Source organism: Anser brachyrhynchus, assembly GCF_964034855.1.
Source record: "Anser brachyrhynchus genome assembly, chromosome: 2".
Classification (NCBI taxonomy): Eukaryota; Metazoa; Chordata; class Aves; order Anseriformes; family Anatidae; genus Anser; species Anser brachyrhynchus.
Window position 1 is genome coordinate 144,570,905 of NC_137695.1, and position 21,490 is coordinate 144,592,394.

At 36.0% G+C, this 21,490-nt stretch overlaps 1 protein-coding gene across 6 annotated transcripts in view; it reads right to left on the bottom strand.

The window, feature by feature from the left end:
* CSMD3 (CUB and Sushi multiple domains 3) overlaps positions 1–21,490 on the bottom strand; it is a 703,323-nt gene that overhangs the window by 85,362 nt on the left and 596,471 nt on the right. For all 6 annotated transcript variants that reach the window (XM_080578052.1, XM_080578051.1, XM_080578050.1 and 3 more), the window contains 7 exons: positions 19,001–19,189; positions 13,818–13,995; positions 11,637–11,782; positions 8,842–8,922; positions 7,369–7,482; positions 2,250–2,438; positions 1,629–1,775 (listed from right to left, as the gene is read on the bottom strand). In XM_080578052.1, the coding sequence (XP_080434178.1) occupies positions 1,629–1,775; positions 2,250–2,438; positions 7,369–7,482; positions 8,842–8,922; positions 11,637–11,782; positions 13,818–13,995; positions 19,001–19,189 (1,044 nt within the window). The remainder of the gene's footprint in view (positions 1–1,628; positions 1,776–2,249; positions 2,439–7,368; positions 7,483–8,841; positions 8,923–11,636; positions 11,783–13,817; positions 13,996–19,000; positions 19,190–21,490) is intronic.

A 21,490-nucleotide genomic window follows, 5' to 3' on the forward strand; every position in this document is an offset into this window, starting at 1 on the left:
AGGCAAGATGTTAGCTAAGATTGTTTTTCCCCATTTTGTAGCACAGAAAAGTAAGTTGGAAGTTGGTTTCCAAGTGCTCCCTTGATGCTTTGAAGAAATACTGGTAACTAGAAAGAAACCATTCCATTCCTCAGGCAAATACAGAGTTGATGCTTCACTTTCTCTTTAAGCCTTTCCACGTCCTATGATTTACTTCAGGGCAATGGTTTTCTCAGGCAAAGGCATCCTTTGATCAGGATGGAGTCATATGGCTGTTCACTTACTCTTTATTAAAGCTAGCAGCAGAACATGAATCGTATCTTTCAGAGCACATACTATGAAAACATTTTCTTCTTACACTACACTGCTCCTGCCTTATACTCTTAGAAGAAGCAGAGATACAAACACATCTACTCTTTTAGTATATAAGAAAATACACTGGTATTTTCTGAGTGTTATGGTAAATATTACTTAATACTTCCTGTCAACAGTTTTCTTACTGCCACTAAAGTTTTAAGATCTTTCTCCTCATACTCTTTTATTGGATCCAACGGGTACTATAGACAATGAAAATAAGTACAGTGTAATATTTTCTGTCTAGCCAACAGTGAATTTTATCTAATTACACAGCAAATATTTTACCTCTGAGAAAACTGTCCTCTCTAAAGGGAGAGATGACACTAATATTGTTTTACAGACTATTGTGCTGTCTAATTATTTTCCTGCGTTAGTGAAGTAGTCAAAAATTGAGTGAGGAAAAACAAACAAAAAAATCAGACCGAAGAATTTCATATCTATTTTCTATTTCTTCACTTTGTAAAGTGAAATTGTATCATGACATCATGGCACCAACTTCTTTAGTATTGGCAATGAAACTGTTCTAAAGGTACTATCCCCAGGTCCTTTAATTCTGTGTATTTCACATCTTTGGTCAATAAATAAATAAATAATACAGATTTTGTATAATTGTTGCAAATAGTAAAAAAACTCCTCTAGCTTGATTGATGAAAATTATTAATCTGTAAAAATGGTATTACATAATAGTTCTATAAAAGCAATTATATAAAAATCACTCTTTGCTAAGTACCATCTTCATGTTAATTTGAATTAATAACGCATACAATGTTGGCTTTTTATATCTGTATGCTGCTTTTGTTGAGCCTTGAATTAAAGGGTATAACCCACCAGAGTCCCATATTTTCCCAGATTACAGCTGTTCACTACTGCCTTGTTGCCGCCTTTTCCTCTGTCCCACCAAATGCATTAATGTTGAATTGCATAAAGATCCAGGATGAAGGACAAAGGCACACAAGTGCCAATAAATGACACGTAAGAAGGAGGAAGCTGATTCTTTCAGCTTTAGTACTGCCTTAAACCATGTAAAAGTTCTGTGAAACATTTGCTTAAATCTCGATAGAGCGCATGTGATGCATACATCCTATTTAGGGTATATGTTTTTTTTGTTGTTGTTTTGTTCTTTCCCCTCATGAAATCAGTATCACCAGGTTCACATATAAAACAGATTGGATTTCTTTTTAGTCTGGGCAATTAATGTCACAAAATACACCTTATATTACTCTTTTCACATAAATAAATATGGTCTATAATGAAAATTATTATACACATTATTAAAAATCTGATTTACATACCTATATATCTTATCCTGAATCCTTTTTTATTGGTGCCATGATCTGCTGACCACCGGAGAAATACCTCATGGCCATTGCTGGTTATGTTGAGAGAAGATGAATAGTCCCCACTGAGAGAAATGAGCAATGGGCTATGACTATTTGGTCCTTGATACAAGGAAGAAAAAATAAACAAACAAAGGAGTTGCAAAGTTTTAAATCACATACAATAAATTGTGTTAATATAATTAATATACAAAGAAAATATCCTCCGTGCAAATGGTAAATTAATCTGATTTAGGAATGGAAATTTACATGTTGTATATATGTATTATATACTACATGGTACCTATTTGTTGTGAAAAAAAATGTATTTCTAAACATAACTAATGCAGCATTGTTTTTAAACACAACATAATCCAACAATTCCTTTTAGAAAAACAAATCCAAATAATTGCTTAAGTTTTTTTTTAATACTTAACTAATTTATAGTTAATAATAAACAATGAATAAATTAAATTCATTAATAAATTAATAAATTTATAGTTAATAAACAGTGATTTGTGAGTTGCAGCACACATGTAAAATAAAAATACATTATATAGAAAATATATCATACAAAATTGTGTATCCTATAGTTACCATCAAACACCTCGAGAATATCAAATTCCTTTTCTGTTTGGAAGAATTCGAAGAACATGCTGATATTATAACCCTTTTCCACAGAAATGGTCCATGCACACATCTGGAGATTTGGGTAGCTGTCAGGATAGCCAGGGCTCAGTATTACTCCTGTTGAATCCAGACGTATTTCATTGGCTGGACAGAGCACTGTGAAACAGATTGATAAAAAATCTAAAGCACTCTATTTTTGTTTCATGTTAATTGCAAGATTTTCCTTAGTTTAAAAGATCTGCATTATTTATTTTATTTTCCCAAATATGGAAAGACTGAAAACATTTCAAACACATAGCTAGTTAGTAGAAAACAAAACAACAACAAAAACACACACACACACACAAAACAACAGAACAACAGAAGTAATATATATCTTGAAAATAACCTCTGCAACCTTCAGTAGTTATTAATTCATGGTATCTTTCTTCTTTCAGTTTCTAGAAGATATATGTTTAAGTACTAAATTGTTTCATTGTTCAAAAAAAATATAGATTTTTCTTCATCAGATTACTATTACTGTCAGCAATAATTCCATGTAAAGTCTTGCACTTCAAATAAAACTTGAAGACATTGTGATTTTTGGTTGTCAAATTCTGAAGAAAGTTTAATCAATTCCTCCCACAATCTGTCTGTATAAAAGAAAGCAGCACCTAAATTTTGAGATCCTCAATCAAGCTCCAAGAATGCTGATGTAGATAAACCGCACAATGTAGCACTATTCAGACATTCTGCCTTTCATGTAGAAAATGAAAGACACTTCAGATTGACATTTTTGTTACTCACTAGCACTAGACAAAAAGATGATCTGTGCTAATCCAGCTACTTAGTTTTAAGGTCCATAGAAATCGCAGAAAATGCTAAATTATTGCCTTTACATGCAACAAAAATTACTTGAAGTTCTATTTTTCATTCTCCATGCTGTAGTCCCATTTCTTTCCTATCTCTTACCAAATAAAACAGCAAGGAAGGGTTATTATAATCACAGACTAAGATGTTGATGTTATATTCCTGAATGAGTTACGGAATCTCATGCTAACTCTCCTTTTTAAAACTGGTACAACAGTGCACCATAAAATTAATGATGAGAAAATAAATATCAAAGGGGAAAAAAAAATAACCCTGACATATATATTTCTTTTAGCTCCGTAGAACTTATAATCCTTCAGTTCTTTGATAACCAATGTGTAACTGTGTTATTTATGTTATGTTCATATTGAATCTATATCTGCAGACCACTTCCTTTTCTATTAGATCTTTGTACGAGAAATCTTTGGTTACACATTCATATTTCTAGTACAGTGAACTCTGAAGTTCAGACAACCTGAAACTTTCTTTCTTTTAACCCAGAGACAGATCATCTCCCTGATAAGTAGGTATAAGTCAGCTGATGAAGAAATTCCAAAATATAAAGTTTTTAATTTCTGACAGCTCTTATCTCAAATTCAACTCTAAGAAACAACAACAACAAAAAGGAATGTGATTTACCCTGGTCTCTTGATGGGAGAGGCTGGACCCCACAAAATGAAAATGTGCCCTACAGGGATGAAAAATAACACTTGCTCCATCCCTGATGACATCTTCAGTGGGTATTGCCTACCTAAACTTCACCTTACTCGAAATAATTATTTTTATTTAATTTTATTTTTTTTAATTTTTATTTATTATATTTTTTTTTCTTAGTTTCCACATCATATTCTGAATTTATTCATCTTCCAGCTATAGATTTGCTTGAAAATGCATTGCAACTCTGGGTATTCTTAACTGTCACAGTTTCAAAAGGGAGAGAGGATGTGAGCATAGTAAATGCTAGTGTTTAAATTAATTAACATCATTATTTAAAGGATCTATTGAAATTGAGAAAAATGGGGTTTAAAAGCATGATGTACAGAATTTGAATTAATCCAGATTCATTAGGTTTACATAGAATAACAATCTCATTAAAGAAAAATATTTGATGTTACCATTGGAACTTTTTTTCAAGAACCAGTTTTGCTTTAGGATATATGGACAAGTGACCTACAGGTTATTCAGAACTGAACACTGACTGTTTAACAGGATCTTTAAAATCTGGCTTTAATATTCACAACTAACACTTACATGAAAGTGAGTTAGTACTGAGCTCCTGTAGTTAACAACAGCATAATAGGATCTTAGATTGGCTTATTAAATATGAAAATAATTTTTTTATGGAAAAAAGTAATTGGACTGTGACAAAAAATGTAAGTCACAGGAAAGCAGAAAAAAAAAACAGAGAGAGAATGATCTTCTTTCATAGATAAAACTCATGTTAAGAGAAATTAATATGTCCATATATTTTAAATACCAATCTATTACTTTCAAAATTACCAATCAATTGCTAAGATAAAATAAATAAATAAATAAAATGTTTCTCATGTTTCTGTGTTTGCCTCAGTTAATCAAGAAGAGATTGAATAAGACCTTCATTCCATATAGGAATAACCAAAACTCTCATGCTTAGAATCTGGCTCTCAAACCACAGTGCTGGGCAAGTGGTAATTTATACTTTATCTGAAGGAAATGGAAGAATTGATCCCGTCAAGCTTTAAATGTACATACACACACACATGCTGAGGGAGAGAGAGAAAAATAGCCAGAAAGGCAACACAGTCATCTGGCTGAACTAGCTTATTTACCACTAGTTTTGCTATCTTTGCATGGTTCTGCTTTGCATACTCGCTTCAGTTTCAGAATCCCCGTCTAAATATTGCTCATGAATTTTGTAGAGAGCTAATTCCATACAAAAGCTTCCCCCGGCAATCAAATAGTTAAGTTTTTTTATTAATCTGAGCTAATGTAGCTGAGATATAGTTGAGAGGTTTCATTCGATAATTTTGGAATGGTCCTCTAATTACTATACAAAACATAATCTGAATCTTCTTATTCTGAAGCTGTCATTTGATCCTGAAAGTAGAAGCTAATTTCAAGGAAATTGAGGGCAAAGTTAGATGCTGGGCATGAGAAATACTCTATTTAACAAAGCAAGATGATAGGCAATTACATAAGCTTGTGGAAGTATGTGATTATTTTCTGATGGAAAGAAGGCAATCTGCATGTATTTTAAGAAATGCTCATGCAACTGATACACATAAGTGAAAAAATTAAGTCAATATAGTTTTTAATATCTGGCGTAAACTAACTTGTAGCAATTATAATCAGCATACAAAATCAGAAATAGACTTTGCTTCAAAATTTTCTTCTAGTGGACAAGTACACCTTTACTGCAATACATTTGATTCAAAACGAAAATATTTTTATTTAAACTCTGTTCAACAGCACTCTTCAGTTTAAACAAATAAATGAAAGCTGAATGTAGGTATTTACAATACTGTAAATCAAGTTAAAAACTGAAGCAAAATTCAACCTAAACTCACTTCACACTGTCTAAAGTGTCTAGCATATATACCAGGTTAAGGCAGAAGAAGTCAACACTATAAAGTCTAATATTAAAATATATGTTCTAACTGGTAATAAATAAATAAATAAATAATCAGTAAGAAAAATAGGATGAACATGTACCAACAGAAGAGCTAAATTTAATTATTAAGAATAACTTTTGTGTAATGAGTTACAGCCTACACAATTAAAGTGTGCAAGCTTATAAATAAACCAGTATAGTATACTAAAATCATAAAAAACATACCTTTTAGGCATATAATTTTGCTACCTCTAGACACTAGTTATCTGTACATCCAGGTTTGAATGTTGAAATTTAGCTTATATATTGCTAACTTCAAATGCACACATTAAATAAATACAAGGGAAAACTATGTTGCTTCTTACCCTAGGTGACCAGTTTGAATGGACATGTTAAACATTTTTAATTAATTACTTTGATTTTTTATTACATTTTATGAGCCCACTAATTCTGAAGATTATATCGATTTCATTCAGCTTTAGACTGAAACAATAAGAGTACTGATTTAGCATTTTGTATTTGATCCAATATTTAGCATTTATATGTGACAAGGAAAAGATTAACTACAGTAACTGATCACTCCTGATTTTTTGACTTGGGTCTTGCAATGAATATACAGTTAACTTCAGCAACGCATACTGAGAGAATGCCTCAGGTTCAGCACATATGTCTCTGATTGTTTCATCTATTATTACAATATTTTAACATTTAAGCAGCGCCTGGAGGTTCCTGTTGGTTTCCACTCATTAAATGCTATGTGAGCACCTGCTCAGTAAGTGTTTTAATTTAAATTGGGGTGTTGAAAGCAATTCCTAGACACAACTGTACCTACATAAATGCATGGATTTTAAGAAATTATGAGCATTATTGAAGCTCTTTTTAAAATTCACAATTCAAAAGTACTTTGCATTTTTAAGAACTAGACTTAATCGTAGGAATGACTTTGACTTTTACATAGTTTTGTGCATAAAGCAGGGGAAAATAATTAGGGTTAGCTGACCCTTCCCATTTTTCATGACAATTTCTATACTGTTGTAACACATTAAATGTCAGCTTAATAAAGATTGGTTTAAACTGTGATGTTAGTGGTTGTCAGGATTGTAAGCCTGTTTCAACCTTAACATTAAGGTAGTGCTGTTTCCCCAAAGTTTTGAGTGAAAGGCAGAAAATGAACAGACACACACACTCCTTAACAGCATAAAAACTATCTTTAGTATACACTGAATAAAAATGCTGCATTGAAAAACTGATAATATTTTGATTTTGCCAATCCAAATCCATGCTACGTTAATTTAGCATTTTTTTTTTTATTTCCCATGTAAGTTTTCATAACATTGTGTCCTAGAGAATATGAAATAATCTAATTTCTATTTTTTTAAATGTAGGCTCCCTCCAAAGAATAATCTGTGAAATTATTTTCACAAAATAGAGTAGTAACCCTTAATACTCATCAAATGTATTAAAACATTACTAATGATTTGTCATTAATATTTTACATATATTTACCATAACAGGGATAATATTGGGAGTAGCTTTAAAAGTTTGAAATATTTTAAATATTGCATCTTATGTAAAGAGAAAGTGGAGGGTAGTTAAAAAATCACCATTGAGCTGTTCTGGTAGAAGGAAAGAAAAGGGATAAAACACCTTGGCAAGTAGGTGGTGCTCCATCCATCTGAAGCCTTTCACCTAGTCGGCATGTCAGAATCTCATTACCAACCAATGTAAAGCCTGGTTGACACTGGTACCTTATTATGTCTCCTGTTTGATAAAAACAAAATAAACAAACAAAACCAAAGGCAAACAAAATACCATTAAACATCAATTAATTGGAACTTTTAGCTTTGAAAACATCATTAATGAAATTTCTTGCTCCCATGTTTAATGAGCTAAATGACCTCTGGCATAAACAACTTTGACTAATCTAAGAAGCACTGTGGTAAATGAATGTTGACTCCACTGAGGGTAGAGAGACATTGCAGAGGGATTGTGACAAATCAGAGAACCGGGCAATCACCAACCATATGAAATTTCACAAGAGCAAGTGCCACATTCTGCACCTGGGAAGGGACAACCCACCTGGGAACAGGGAATGAGAGGCTGTAGAGCAGCTCTGTGGAAAGGGATCTGAGGGTTCTGGCTGATTGTATGTTTAATATGAGTCAACAGTGTGCCCAGGCAGCCAAAAGGGCCAGATGTATCCTGGGGTGCATTAAGCATGGAATTGCTAGCTGGTCAAGGGAAATGGTTGTCCTGCTCTGCTCTGCGGTGGTGCAGCCTCACCTGAAGTACTGAGTGCAGTTTTGAGCACCACAATATAAACTATAAACTATCAGAGAGTGTCCAAAGGATGGCTACAAAGATGGTGAAGGGTCCAGAGGGATGTATGTATGTATGTATGAAGGGACCAGAGGATTGGCTGAAGTGACTTTGTTCAGTCTAGGGAAGAGGAGACTTGAGGGGAGACCTCATTGCAGCATCATTGAGGGGGAACAGAGGGGGAGATACCGATTTCTTCTCTTTGGTGATGAGTGATAGGACCCAAGGGAATGGCAAGAAGCTGTGGCAGGGTGTTGCACACTAGATGTTAGGGAAAAGCTCTTCACTGGAAGGGTGGTTGGGCACTGAAACCCAGAGAAGTGGTCATGGCATTGAGTTCAAGAAGCATTTGGACAAGGATTTCAGACATATGGTCTGGTGTTTTGGGTGGTCCTGTGTGGAGCCATAAGTTGTATTTGATGATCCTGGTGGGTCCCTTCCAACTCAGCATATTCTACAGTTCTATGAACTATATGGATATATACAGAGGTATACTTATGCACACGTGACTAAAATGTTCTTAAATTTCAGTATAAGAAAATGTGTTATAGCAAACTTTATGAAAAATGCATTAAATTGTTTGGAAAGGTGTTACTGTGATACTCAGATGTGATCTCTGAAACATTGACAGGATTCAGGATGTATAGGGAAGAAGAATTACTTCTTAAACATTTTATTTTCAAATATAACATATTTGAGGCATGATTTGCATCCTGGCAAAAAAAAAGATCTGATCTGTGCAAGTAGTCTTTTTTTTTAAACTTTTTTAAATTATTATTTATTTATTTTCTCTCACGTTACCTATTTCGAATTCATCATCCTCAGTCAGAATTTCAGCATTTGGGATGTTTGTCGGAGGCTGGCAGACCCGAAGCTGGTAGGCTATAACAGAAATACAACACAGTTGACATTCCCAGACTTACACAGTTAACCTAGCCATTAAACATAACCAAGATAATACCCACATTAACAGGATAAAAATAAACATCTAGTCCTCTACCGTGAAACTTTCAACAGAATCAAAAGAAACATAATTTTCAGAATTAATGAAAAATTGGAAGTTGTATTCTTAATTTTATTAGCAAAACTCTCTTTATAAATAATCTAAGAAGCTAAGAAGTAGTTACAAATTTTCTCATGTGAATAAATGCATCTGAAAAACAGATTTTCTGTATTGTTCAATCATTTATTTATTTACTAAAGTCATCCTCAATACATTTCTACTGCTGAGCACTTCCTGTGCAAACTATCTGTAATGATGACAAGTTTTAGAATCCAAAATATTCTATCCAGACATAACTGATGTTCAGAAACATTCTGAATGTGGAATTTCACAGGAAATAAATACCTCTGGAGAAGAGACAAATTATCTCACCTGCAGATAGAGTCAGGGAATACTGATTTTGCTTTAAAATTTGTAATCTGAAGCCTCTCTTTAAATAATTTTCTGAGTTTTAACATGTATGCAACTGACAGGTAAAATAATTGGGTGAAACTAATTATTTAAATAATAATAATAATAAAATAAATAAAAAAAACAACAACAAAAGCAACAACAACAACAAATAGGAAGAATATAAAGAAGCAATATAGTTTTTTTTTTTACAGAGAACCCAGGAGGACAGACTTGGATTTGGACATGGATGAAATGTCCAAACCTAACATTTCAATTGAATGTATTCAATTTGAATGCAAATGGTACAGAAATACAACCAAAGAAATCATGATGAAAGGTTTACACTGACAATGTAGTTTTCCATGTTTAAAGGTGAACAGTCAGGCTGGTCAATGACAGTATATTTTCCTGGTTTTCAGTGATATCACATTTTCAGATAACATTGTTTTATAGCATCTCTCACAGCCAGGAATCATCATCCATTTATGGCAGATTCATTTTCATTTATCCATATTTTTGTTACATCCTATTCTTGGATCCTTTAGTAATTGAATGGGTCAAACTTAGGTCAATCATACTTATTTATATTTTTCCCAGTTTAACCAAAAAATTTATATCTTTTGTTGCTACTGAGTCACCCATATTTGACATGCTTTTGTCCACTGTGAATCAGAAAGCTAACATCCTGCCTTGGGATAAACATACTCAAAAGAAAACACACCAAGCAAACACGGAACGGCTCTCATATTTCCATTCTTAAAAATCATAAATAAAAATCAGAAATCAGTAATTAAATTAGAAAAAAATAATTCAATAAACAACTCACATCATTTATCTTAAATGTTTCTCATTTAAGAATATCATTCATTTTAATCCCCAAATTATCTGTTTTAAATAAATCTGGTTCCACACACTACCTCAGTTTTATTGCAGTAAATTGTAAGGAGATGACATGAAGAAGCACAGACTCAAGGATACAGAGAAATTTATTTATCTTGACAACATCAATTCATAAAGTGTTTTAAACTTCTTCATGAATAATCCTTGTGCTGCTCAGTTTGCATATATATTACACATTAGCTCCCACTTTTGTGGAATGACAATTTGCATAATAACAAAGAGAAATAAGGAGATCAAATTCTTTAGAGACTTTATGATCAAGTATGAACATTTTTCCATGTGTTTGCTCATATATTGATATATTCATATACAAGAATATATATAAATTCACATATTCATTAAGGTACACTGTCAGTTTGCCCTCTACAAACTGCAAGATGCAATGTAAATACTCAGATTAGGAATCAAAATTGTGAACCATATTGCCCAGTCCTACTAAAGTAGGATATGCTCAATCTTCCGTAAGAAAAATCAACTGATGTTGTTGGTTTTTGTTTGTTAGTTTGTTTGTTTTCCTTGTGGGACATAGGCTTTTTGTTGTTGTTACTGTTGCTTGTTTGATTGGTTTGGTTTGTTTACATTAAATTTCCTCGAATTCACCTGGTTCTTTTTATCTGTATGCACCTTGGACTTGTATTATGTCAAAAAGAAAGTCCTCTAGACCCCAAATCTGTTCAAGATCCAGAAAACAGACTGTTGTCAGTCCGTGTTGCCTGGAATAGTAAATCCAACAGGGATTCACAATGCGCATAAAAGTACCCTTGTAATGACAGGACTGCAAGAGACACTTGGCTACAGAAGAAGTGAATGACTACAAAAATGTAATTCAGTGCATTAATACTTACAACTTTAGTCATACAGTCAGTTTTTAATTCAGTGACAGCTTAATGTTAAATACACAGTATAGTTCACTATCTTGATATCTCTATAACAAGAGTACTGCCATTAAAATACTTAAATATCTAAGAGAAATTGCAAGTTCCCCACAAACATTTAGATTGTGTGGTATTTTAGAAGCACTGTCAGCAGTGAGAAGATAAGCACCTCGAACTTGCAGGGTCTTGATTCTGTCTTCTTTGTTTATGTCTCCTCATAATGTATTCTGTTTTTTCTTGACTATTACTATACTTAATATATTGGTTGAGAAAATGCTCTATTTTCATTATTCATATTAGTCTTTCACATATTTGCATTACCCTAATGGTCACTCACATTAATAATAGTTACTCTTCTTAGAAAAATAATTCTATTAATGCTGTAATCAGTACAGACAGTAAAAAGTACAGTTTGTCACGCTTACCATGATAACTAAGTACAAAGAAGCCACTGGTAGTAAAGTCACTGTGAAACTTGATCAGAACCTGATTGGAAGTGCTGTAGACTGATTCTAATGCAGTATTGCCACTAAATTGTCCAATTTGAGGAGAAGTTTGGTCTGGTCCATCCCTAAGAAAAACAGATAAAATAAAACTTGTTTGCCTAAATAATTTAGTTTCTCCACAATTAAATACAAAGTAGTAATAGAAACATTAAATCAAAAGTAGTACTAAAGACTAGAATTGTACAGAGGACAGAATTGTAATGCGAGGGCATTACATTTTAGTATTAGCTTCCTTCCAGATAATAAATGATGAACATTAAATAATACAAGTTTACATTTTGTAATTGTTATATTGATAATACAATATTAACTGAAAACAATTTCAAAAGAAAATTATGAATATATTTCTGTTTTGAAAATTTTGCAGTGATACTTTTGTCCAAATTCTTGTACATTGCCCCTTTCCCTTCCCCTTGTAGTTTCTCAGGGAAATAATATGATTTGGAGAAGTATTTGAATTGTGAATAAATCGTATTTTTTTCCACTGGAAACACTGCTATAAAAATTTCTGATCAGTTTTGTAAACAAATAATATCACAGAAGTGGCATAACCTATTTGATTATATATCCATTATGTATTGAATACTGCTTATACAAGCATATAAATCATATATAAGTAACAGCATGCGTGATATATACACATATAGCGTAATACATGCTTTAATTTCAGAACATAATCCTAAAATTTATGTTAATTGAAATAGGATAGAAAATGTCTAAAAAAAAGCATCAAAGAACATATAATGAAATAAAACTGAGGTTTTAACTTTGTCATAGGATACACACAATTACATTTATTGTTAGAACTAAGCTTATAACACAGATGGGAATATAACTGAAAACACATGAAATCATTTGGGAGAAAGGAAGAGCCAAATGGAAGGAGTACTGGAAATGGATAGTAGTGTTCTGATTTGTGTGGATGAAGTAGAGAAAGGATGTCTGTATGCATATAAAGATATAACTAAATTCAGGAAAGATTCTGAAGGTCAGCCTAAGTTTGATACACAAAACAAGTGGGGAAGAGTAAAACAGGATTCAAAATTATCTGTCAGGATGATAGTCTGGGTACACAATTCAAATGAAGTTTTGGTTAAGCAAAAGGCAAAGCAATCAAATATCTGGGATACAGGACAAGACAGTTTGCAGTATGCAAGGTGAAAGATAACTAGATCCTATAGAAATCATCACAACAATGTACAGAGAACTATTTAGGAAAATGGGAATGAAATCCTGATTTATATAGGAATTTATATGAAGCCAAATTAATATTTCTGTTCAACAGAAACAAAACTAATAATGAATATTCCAAATTTCCTCTCACTGTTTTGCGCTACTTAGACTACAAGACTACTCTCTCCACCTGCAGATTCAATAATCTGTGAACTACTATTTTAGGCAAGCTTCCAAAGTCTTAACTATTGTTGAAACATCTAAGGTGCTCCTGGTAACAGTTCCATGATTACTACAGGAGATGTTCCTCTTGGTTACAGCCTCCTGCCTTTACTTTGCAACTAAGAACAATGGCGGCTTCGATATCTGAAAAGATTCATGATAGACATGGATTCAGGTATATAAAGAATGCAATTTATTTACAGCTATAGTTAGCTCAACTTTTTGTCACAGCCAAATACGAATAAAGTCTCGACTTTTATGTACTCTTAAATAGTTTGAAAGAAGCCAACTTGGAAGACATGAAGACAGTGTTGCTGTAGTTTCTTGTATTGGCATTAAAACATCATAATACACATGGCTGCAACTGCTTATTATCACTTTTTCCTTAATTATGACTTCTTGAGATGGCATACTTCTGTTAACTTTGCTTGATCAATAAACTGATGAGAACTACTATTATTGTTACGCTATTATCTTTTGTATTCTTAATATCAAGGGCTATGCAACTTTATGTTGCACTGTTATCTAGAGAAAATGATACACTGGAAAACATGGATAAGTGCAAATCACTCATTTTCAGTAGACAGAACACCAGTGTCAAGAGAGAAATCACAAATATACGCACTTTAATTCATACTTTGTTGCACAGTGTTATATGAAGATTAAATAAAGAAAAATAATAATAATAATAAAGTGTTTTCTTACCAGACAGTTATGAAATCATATATTGGCTCTGTTTGGAGAACTGTGAAATTGATGTAGATTCCATTCCCAGGTGGCACTCTTACAAGCCAAAAGCAGTCTTGAAAATTTGGATACTCATCAGGGTATCCTGGAGAGTATATGGTGCCATTCATTGCAGTTATATTTCCTCCACAGAGAGCTATAGAAAGGGTATTTGTTTCAAAAACATTAGACACTTTTTGTATTCTTCTTCGATCACGTGAAATTCATACCTTTAAACTCATTTGGTACACTGTAACTAGATTATCTAAAACACCACTGTTTTACCTATAGCAAATAGATTTTACTGAGCTCCTTGCTCCTTACTTTTCACATTGTTAGTCAAATCAGAAAGAAAAATACAAGTAATTCCAAAATTATAAATATTGTCTGATCTGAAAACAAAGTAATATTTAGACATTGGGTTAAACCATTCCCCACACAAGTGAAAGCAATGAACAACATTGTTCCAGCTTTGTGTAAATGCTAATTACAAATTAGCAGGAAAACACATGAATTATTTTCTTTATTGTCACAAGAAGGTAGCCAAACACAATTATCAGATGAAAGAAGAGATATGCTAAGTTGACTGAGAATGTGTGGAAAAAACATAGAGGGGAATTTGAAAATGAAAATTTTGTGTGCCACAGTATGAAAAACAATTTTACACCTCCTAAGATAAATTTTGATGGACAAAATAAATCCTTTCTGAAATTCTTACTGAAGTGTCACTTACTAATTTTAGACATCACACAGTATAAGACTGACCATACAGTTTTCGGACTTTCCTAACTATGCATTTCAGGAACACTCTTAGTCCTAACTATATGATTTTCTCCAAAGAGATTTCAGATACATGTTGAATGTGACACCATCCAAGTAACAGATGAGATAATATGTTATAGAAACCTAGTTCTGGAAAACTGAGCAAAGCCTAAACCTGTGTAATTTGCTTTAATTTACATACATCCCTCCCCATCCTAAAAAGGCATGGAATGGCAACCCAGATTCCCTAAAATATGCTTAAGAACCTCTAACCAAAGAACAGGTGTTTGGAAATGAAGATTTGCCTCTGGTGGTTCCAGAGCGGTAGCCAGTGAAGCTCCACCATACCACTCTCTCACTCCCCCTCTTCAGAATATGGAGAAAATAAAATGAATAAAAGCCCATGGCTTGAGGTAAGGACAGAGAGATTACACACCAATTACCATCGTGGGAAAAACAGACAGCCTAGGGGAGATTGATGTAATTTCTTGCCTACTGATAACAGACTACAGCAGTGAGAACTAAAAGTCAACCCCCCCCCCCCCCCCCCCCAAGCTACCTCCTCTCCCCAGGCAACACAGGGAAATGGGGAATGGGAGTTGCAGTCAGTCCATAACACTTAAATTCTGCCATTCCTCCACCCTCACTCTCTTCATCTGCACCTTCCTCCTTCCTGAATATACCCACCATGGGTTTCTGACAAACTGCAGCTCTTCAAGAACTGCTCCCACTTGGGTCTGTACCACGGGGTTCACCTGTCTGGAGCAAACTGCTCCAACATGGGTAACCCACAGGTGGCAGCTCCCCCCAGACCACCTGCTCCTGCGGGGGCTCCTCTCCACGGGCTGCAGCTCCGGCCCGGGGCCTGCTCCTGCGGGGGCTCTCCATGGGCCGCAGCCTCCTCCAGGCCACATCCACCTGCTCCACCGGGGGCTCCTCCACAGGCTGCAGCGTGGAGATCTGCTCCGTGTGGGACCCATGGGCTGCAGGGGGACAGCCTGCTCCACCTGGGGCCTCTCCACAGACCGCAGGGGAAGTTCTGCTGTGTGCCTGGAGCACCTCTTGTCCTCCTGCTGCACTGACGGTGGTGTCTGCAGGGGTGTTTCTCTCTACATTTTCTCAACCATCTCTCTCAACTGCTGTTGCACAGAGGTGCAACCAGCATCGCTCATTGTCTCAGCTTTGGCCAGTGGCAGGTTCCTTTTTGAGGTGGCTGAAACTGGCTCTTATCTAACATAGGGCAGCTTCTGGATCTTCCGGGCACACCTGTTTGTGTTTAGGTGAAGCATGAGTTATGTCTTACATATATCCACTTTGATGCTATACTGTAAGGTAAGGAGACTTTCGGAGTTACACCTCAGCTATTCAGAGTTAACAGCTGGTATACTTAATCTTATTTGGCATTTAGCTTCAAAGTCTCGAGGTTTTTTGAGCAGTGCAGATCAAATTGATTTTGCGGCTGGGTCTTAGCGGAGTGAAGACATGGACTGATGACTGTCAGCAACAAGATTTCTTGGAAGAGGAGAGGGAAGAGATTCCAAAAGGTTGAAAGAGAGAGACATGTTATGAAGGGTCAAAGGGGGTTAGCTGGTGCTGAGCGCAGGCTTCAAGAATTTGGCTGGAACAAGGATGCAAAATGAAGAGAACAAAACTGTTCAAACAGGAAGCATGTTTAGTGACAGTTGATTCAGATGGTCTGCTTCAATAAGTCTGAGGCGTTATACATTATACACTTAACCTGTGCAGCCTTACAATAAATATACTAATGCAAACACAAATTTAAAACAAACTGGTCATCTGTGCTATCTGTCATATACAAAAAAGCCCACATTTATATGCTTTTGGACAGAAGAACTTTACCTCAAATCAAAACAACTAGAAGATACCTAATTACATTTTTCCTTCACTAATTAAAAAATAAATAAAATAAAATAAAATAAAATAAAATAAAATAAAATAAAATAAAATAAAATAAAATAAAATAAAATAAAATAATAAAAAGCATAGTATATAAAACTATCAAAAACTTTACTAAAAATACTGCAGTAAATACTTGCACAAAAAAAAAAATCACATGTAACTTTAGAAATTTCTCTAGGCGATACAAAGGTTGGCAATCTGTAACTATGCAGCACACATTAGAACCCCATTATCAATTGGATTGATCTTTTGTCTACATCTTCTTGTCACATTAATATGCCACATTAATGTGTCATATCACATTAAACAGAAACAGAGAACTTGCAGCCATCGCCCAGAAAGTTGATCAGAGGTGTCACAGAACAGCAATACGCTTTGGGTTATCTTAGAATTGGTGGTTCTGGTAAGGTAATTCAAAGAAACAGAGTCACTCAATTCAGTAAGTAATTTGTCTTGATTCCGACACACAGAAAATACAGCCAGAACTAACTAAAAGGGAAAAACTAAGCTGTTTAGCAGTTAAGACATAAACCATTACTATTCTCTGAGGATCCATAAAATAAAGGTTGAAACTCATTTGCGATGAATTAACTTCTTACCCTTTCAAAAGACAGGCTGTGTAGGTGTCATCTCTTTCTATTTGATAAGGTTTCTCTCTCTGAATTCAGTATGAGATAGGTCTTAATTTAGCTACTGTATCTCCCAGAAATGCCTATGGTTCACTGAATCCAGAAGGATTTTTGAGTAATGAAGCCTAAATTTAAATGCTTAAATTTAGGTTGATGATTTAGAATACAATGTAGAAATGCAGAAAATAATTATTTTTATTATTATTACTATTATTTTTCAGGCATGAAACATTTCAATATGCTCAATACTGAACATCTGATTCTTCATGCTGAGTTTTTCCATTTAATACAGAGGGAAGTTAGGCCTTTAATCTGAGTAGCCCTCCTGAAACTGTGAGGAATCATAAAATCATAGAATCACTAAGATTGGAAGAGACTTTCAAATTCATCTGGTCCAACCATCACCCTACTACCAAGGTCACCCACTAAACCATGTCTCTAAGTACCACATCCAACATTTCCTTGAACACCCCCAGGGACGGTGACTCCACCACCTCCCTGGACAACCTGTTCCAATGCCTGACTACTCTTTCTGAGAAGAAATGTCTCCTAATTTCCAACCTAAACCTCCCCTGGCACAACTTGAGGCCACTCCCTTTAGTCCTATCACTAGTTACCTGCGAGAAGACGCTGTCCCTCAGCTCCCCATAACTTCCTTTCAGGTAGTTGTAGAGAGCAAAAAGGTCTCCCCTGAGCCTCCTCTTCTCCAGACTAAACAACTCCAGTTCCCTCAGCCACTCCTCACAGGACTTGTGTTCCAGGCCCTTCACCAGCTTTGTAGCCCTTCTCTGGACACATTCCAGGGCCTCAATGTCTTTCTCGTAGTGAGGGGCCCAAAACTGAACACAGTACTCCAGGTGCAGCCTCACCAGAGCCGAGTATGTAGGAACAATCACCTCCCTGGGGTCCTGCTGGCTACACCATTCCTGATACATTGGCCTTGGCCACATGGGCACATAGGCGGCTCATGTTTAGGCAAGCATCAATCAGCATTCCCAGGTCCTTTTCCTCTGCACAGCTTGCAAGCTACTCTGCCCCAAGCTGGTATTGTTGCATGGGGTTGTTGTGGCCAAAGCGCACAACCCGGCACATAGCCATGTTGAACCCATTGGCCCATCAACCCATACTGTCCAGGTCCCACTGCAGGGCCTTAGGTATAGGCTCCTTCCACCATAGCCAGGAATTACATACACCTCTAGAAAATCTCTACAATATATACACTCATTCTATCTCCTTAAAATTTCAGCTATGTGCAAGTAACAGTTCTTTGAACCTGCTTACCTATTGCGAAGATATCAACGCAAAAAGAAAATATAAGAAGTTAAAAAGTGTAATACAAAAAAAAAACCACAACTACAACAAAAAAACACCATTCACAATAAATATATATAGAAAGGACTTCAAAAAGCACTGACTGGAAGAAAACTGCACTTCTGCACTTCATAACTTCTTTGACATTTCTATCCAACTTACAAGACAGAATATAAGTAGCCAAAGTTGGGAAATTCAATTTGTAACTCCATTTTCACTTGATTTGGTGCAGAGCTTTTACATCAGCTAGTTAAAAAAGAAGCACAGGTCTCCACATTCATGACCTACAGCCTAACTAGCTGAAAATAAACTTATTTTATCAGATATTTTTTCAGAGATTTCATGCTTTCATAAAACATTTCACCTCTTCAACATTAGTAATAATAATAATAATAATAAAATCACATAGTGAATTGAATAATTCAACTGTAAAGACTACAATATAAAAATACAGGTCTCTAAAAGCTGAAACAATTTCAGTTATCAGTCCTTAGGAGGAGTTACAAATAATGGAAGTTTCTTAGCCTATTCAAGTCATACCTTCACATCTGGGGAGAGGGTGATTCCAGTTACGGCTAACACCGTGAAGACAAGTCAGAGCAGAATTTCCAATTAATGTGTAGCCAGGAAAACACTCAAATGAAATAGTTTGTCCCACAGTAAAATCTGTCCCAATAACAAAACCGTTCCGGAATGGTCGAGGGTCAGGACAGCTTTGCAGTTGATATGCTGAAATAAATAAAAAATAATGTGGGAAAAGCAAATGAAATATTAATTGTGCTAAAAAAAAAAAGCTTAAAAGCTTTTCACTAGAATAAAATTAAAAAATCATGGACATCCAATATATTGTAAATTCCATCAGAGTGACAATTAAAATCATTGGTTTTAAACCAACAGAAGCATAGTGAAACATTCCCACAGCAATTCTGGAAATAAGCATAAAATTTTATTTAAAATTCCCGACCTCAGATGGAAAACATACTCATACAACAAAAGTTTAAATGATCTTCTGTTCTTTAAACATTAAGAATATAAACAACAACAAAAACCAGCAACCTACTGTACAGGTTTTTTGGAATGGAGCTCCTGTGAAGGCAAAAATGAGACCAGCCACATTACCTTTTGATTTTACTAAGTACAGGAGTAATGCACTAGAAAAGAAGAGTAGGAAAAAAAAATAGACTTTGTGTCTTCACCACTTAGGTCTCCAAACACATAGGCCACTGACAAAAAAAAATGCTTTCAAAATGTTCCTTTAAGTACACCATATACAAAATGGATCTAATTTGCTGAAAATGAAAATTAAGAAGGTGGTAGAAGAATCTTTAAACTAGAAGTATGGGAAAAACTAACAGGTATAGAAGACGGATGTGATGCTGCAGTGGGTTTACGTGGCAAGGTTTTGGTAGCGGGGAGCTGCCGGGGTGACTTCTGTGAGAAGAATCCAGAAGGTGCCCCGTGTTATATAAGGGCCAGTTTCAGCCGGCTCCAAAAGGGACCTACTGCTGCCCAGAGCCAAGCTAATAAGTGACGTTGCTTGTGCCTCTGGAAGAACAGATTTAAGAAAAGCAAAAAAAGCACAAGTGATGCACAGCAACAGCTGGCAGAGTGAGGATTGAGAAACAGCCTTGTAGACACCAAGGTCAGTGCAGCAGGAGGGCAGAAGGTGCTCCAGGCATGCAGCAGCAGTTCCCCTGCGGCCTGTGGAGAGGTGCCTGGTGGAGCAGGCTGTCCCCCTGCAGCCCATGTATCCCAAAGTGGAGCAGATCTCCATGCTGTAGCCCGTGGAGGAGCCCCCAGTGGAGCAGGTGGATCTGACTTGAAGGAGGCTGCAGCCTCCTGAGAGAACCCCCAGCTGAGCAGACTCCGGGCTGGAGTTGTAGTCTGTGGAGAGGAGTCCACACAGGAGCAGGTGACCTGGCAGGAGCTATTGCTCCTGACAGATGGAACCAATGTTACAGACCCATACTGGAGCAGTTCTTGAAGAGCTGCTGCCTGTGGGAAGCCCCCACAGGATCAGTTCTGGAAGGACGGCATCCCATGGGAGGGACCCCATGTGGAGCAGGAGCAGAGAGTGACTGTGAAGGAGCGGTGGAGACAAAGCTTCAGGGACTAACCGCAGCTGCCATTCCCCATTCCCCTGCACTGCACAGGGGTAGGAGGTAGATGAGGATGGATGGGGGGAAAGAGTTTTTAGTTCATTATTTGTTTCTCACTGCTCTAGCTTGTTAGTAATAGGTAATAAGTTTGACAAATAATCTCCCTATGCTGAGTCTGTTTTGCCTGTCACAATAATTGTTGAGTGATCTCCCTGTCCTTATCTCAACACTTGAGCCCTTTGCATCTTATTTTCTCCTCCTTTCCCTTTGAGGAGGGGGAGTGAGAGAGAGGTTGTGGTGGAGTAAAACCACCACAGATACCATTGGAGGCATGAGGAATGAGGCTAACAGTCAATGCACCTCTAAAAAGAGCAGAAGAAAGGTGAACAGCAGAATTGCAATAAATAGGAAAGGGAAATCAGGTAGTTTATACTGCACATCGTTGATGCATACAGTATTAAGGAACAGAATGAAGGCCAAAATGAGAAGTACTGTCACACCAATATAGAAGCGTAAAGCACTAACTAGATGTGCAAGCTAGAATGCTTAAACAAACCAAGTACTTTGATGTGAAAAGCATTGCATAGAGCAGCAAGATGCAACGTTGCCAGGTGACCACCTTCCCAACACTGAGAAGAAGCAGCTTTCTTTCAGGTGGGAGAGTGGCACTGTTGTTTAAGAATTGTAAGTGTCTAATAGCAGAAAAATATTATCAGGAAGAAAGAGAGAAAGAAAGAGAGAGGAGAGGAGAGGAGAGGAGAGGAGGGGAGGGGAGGGGAGGGGAGGGGAGGGGAGGGGAGGGGAGGGGAGGGGAGGGGAGGGGAGGGGAGGGGAGGGGAGGGGAGGGGAGGGGAGGGGAGGGGAGGGGAGAGGAGAGGAGAGGAGAGGAGAGGAGAGGAGAGGAGAGGAGAGGAGAGGAGAGGAGAGGAGA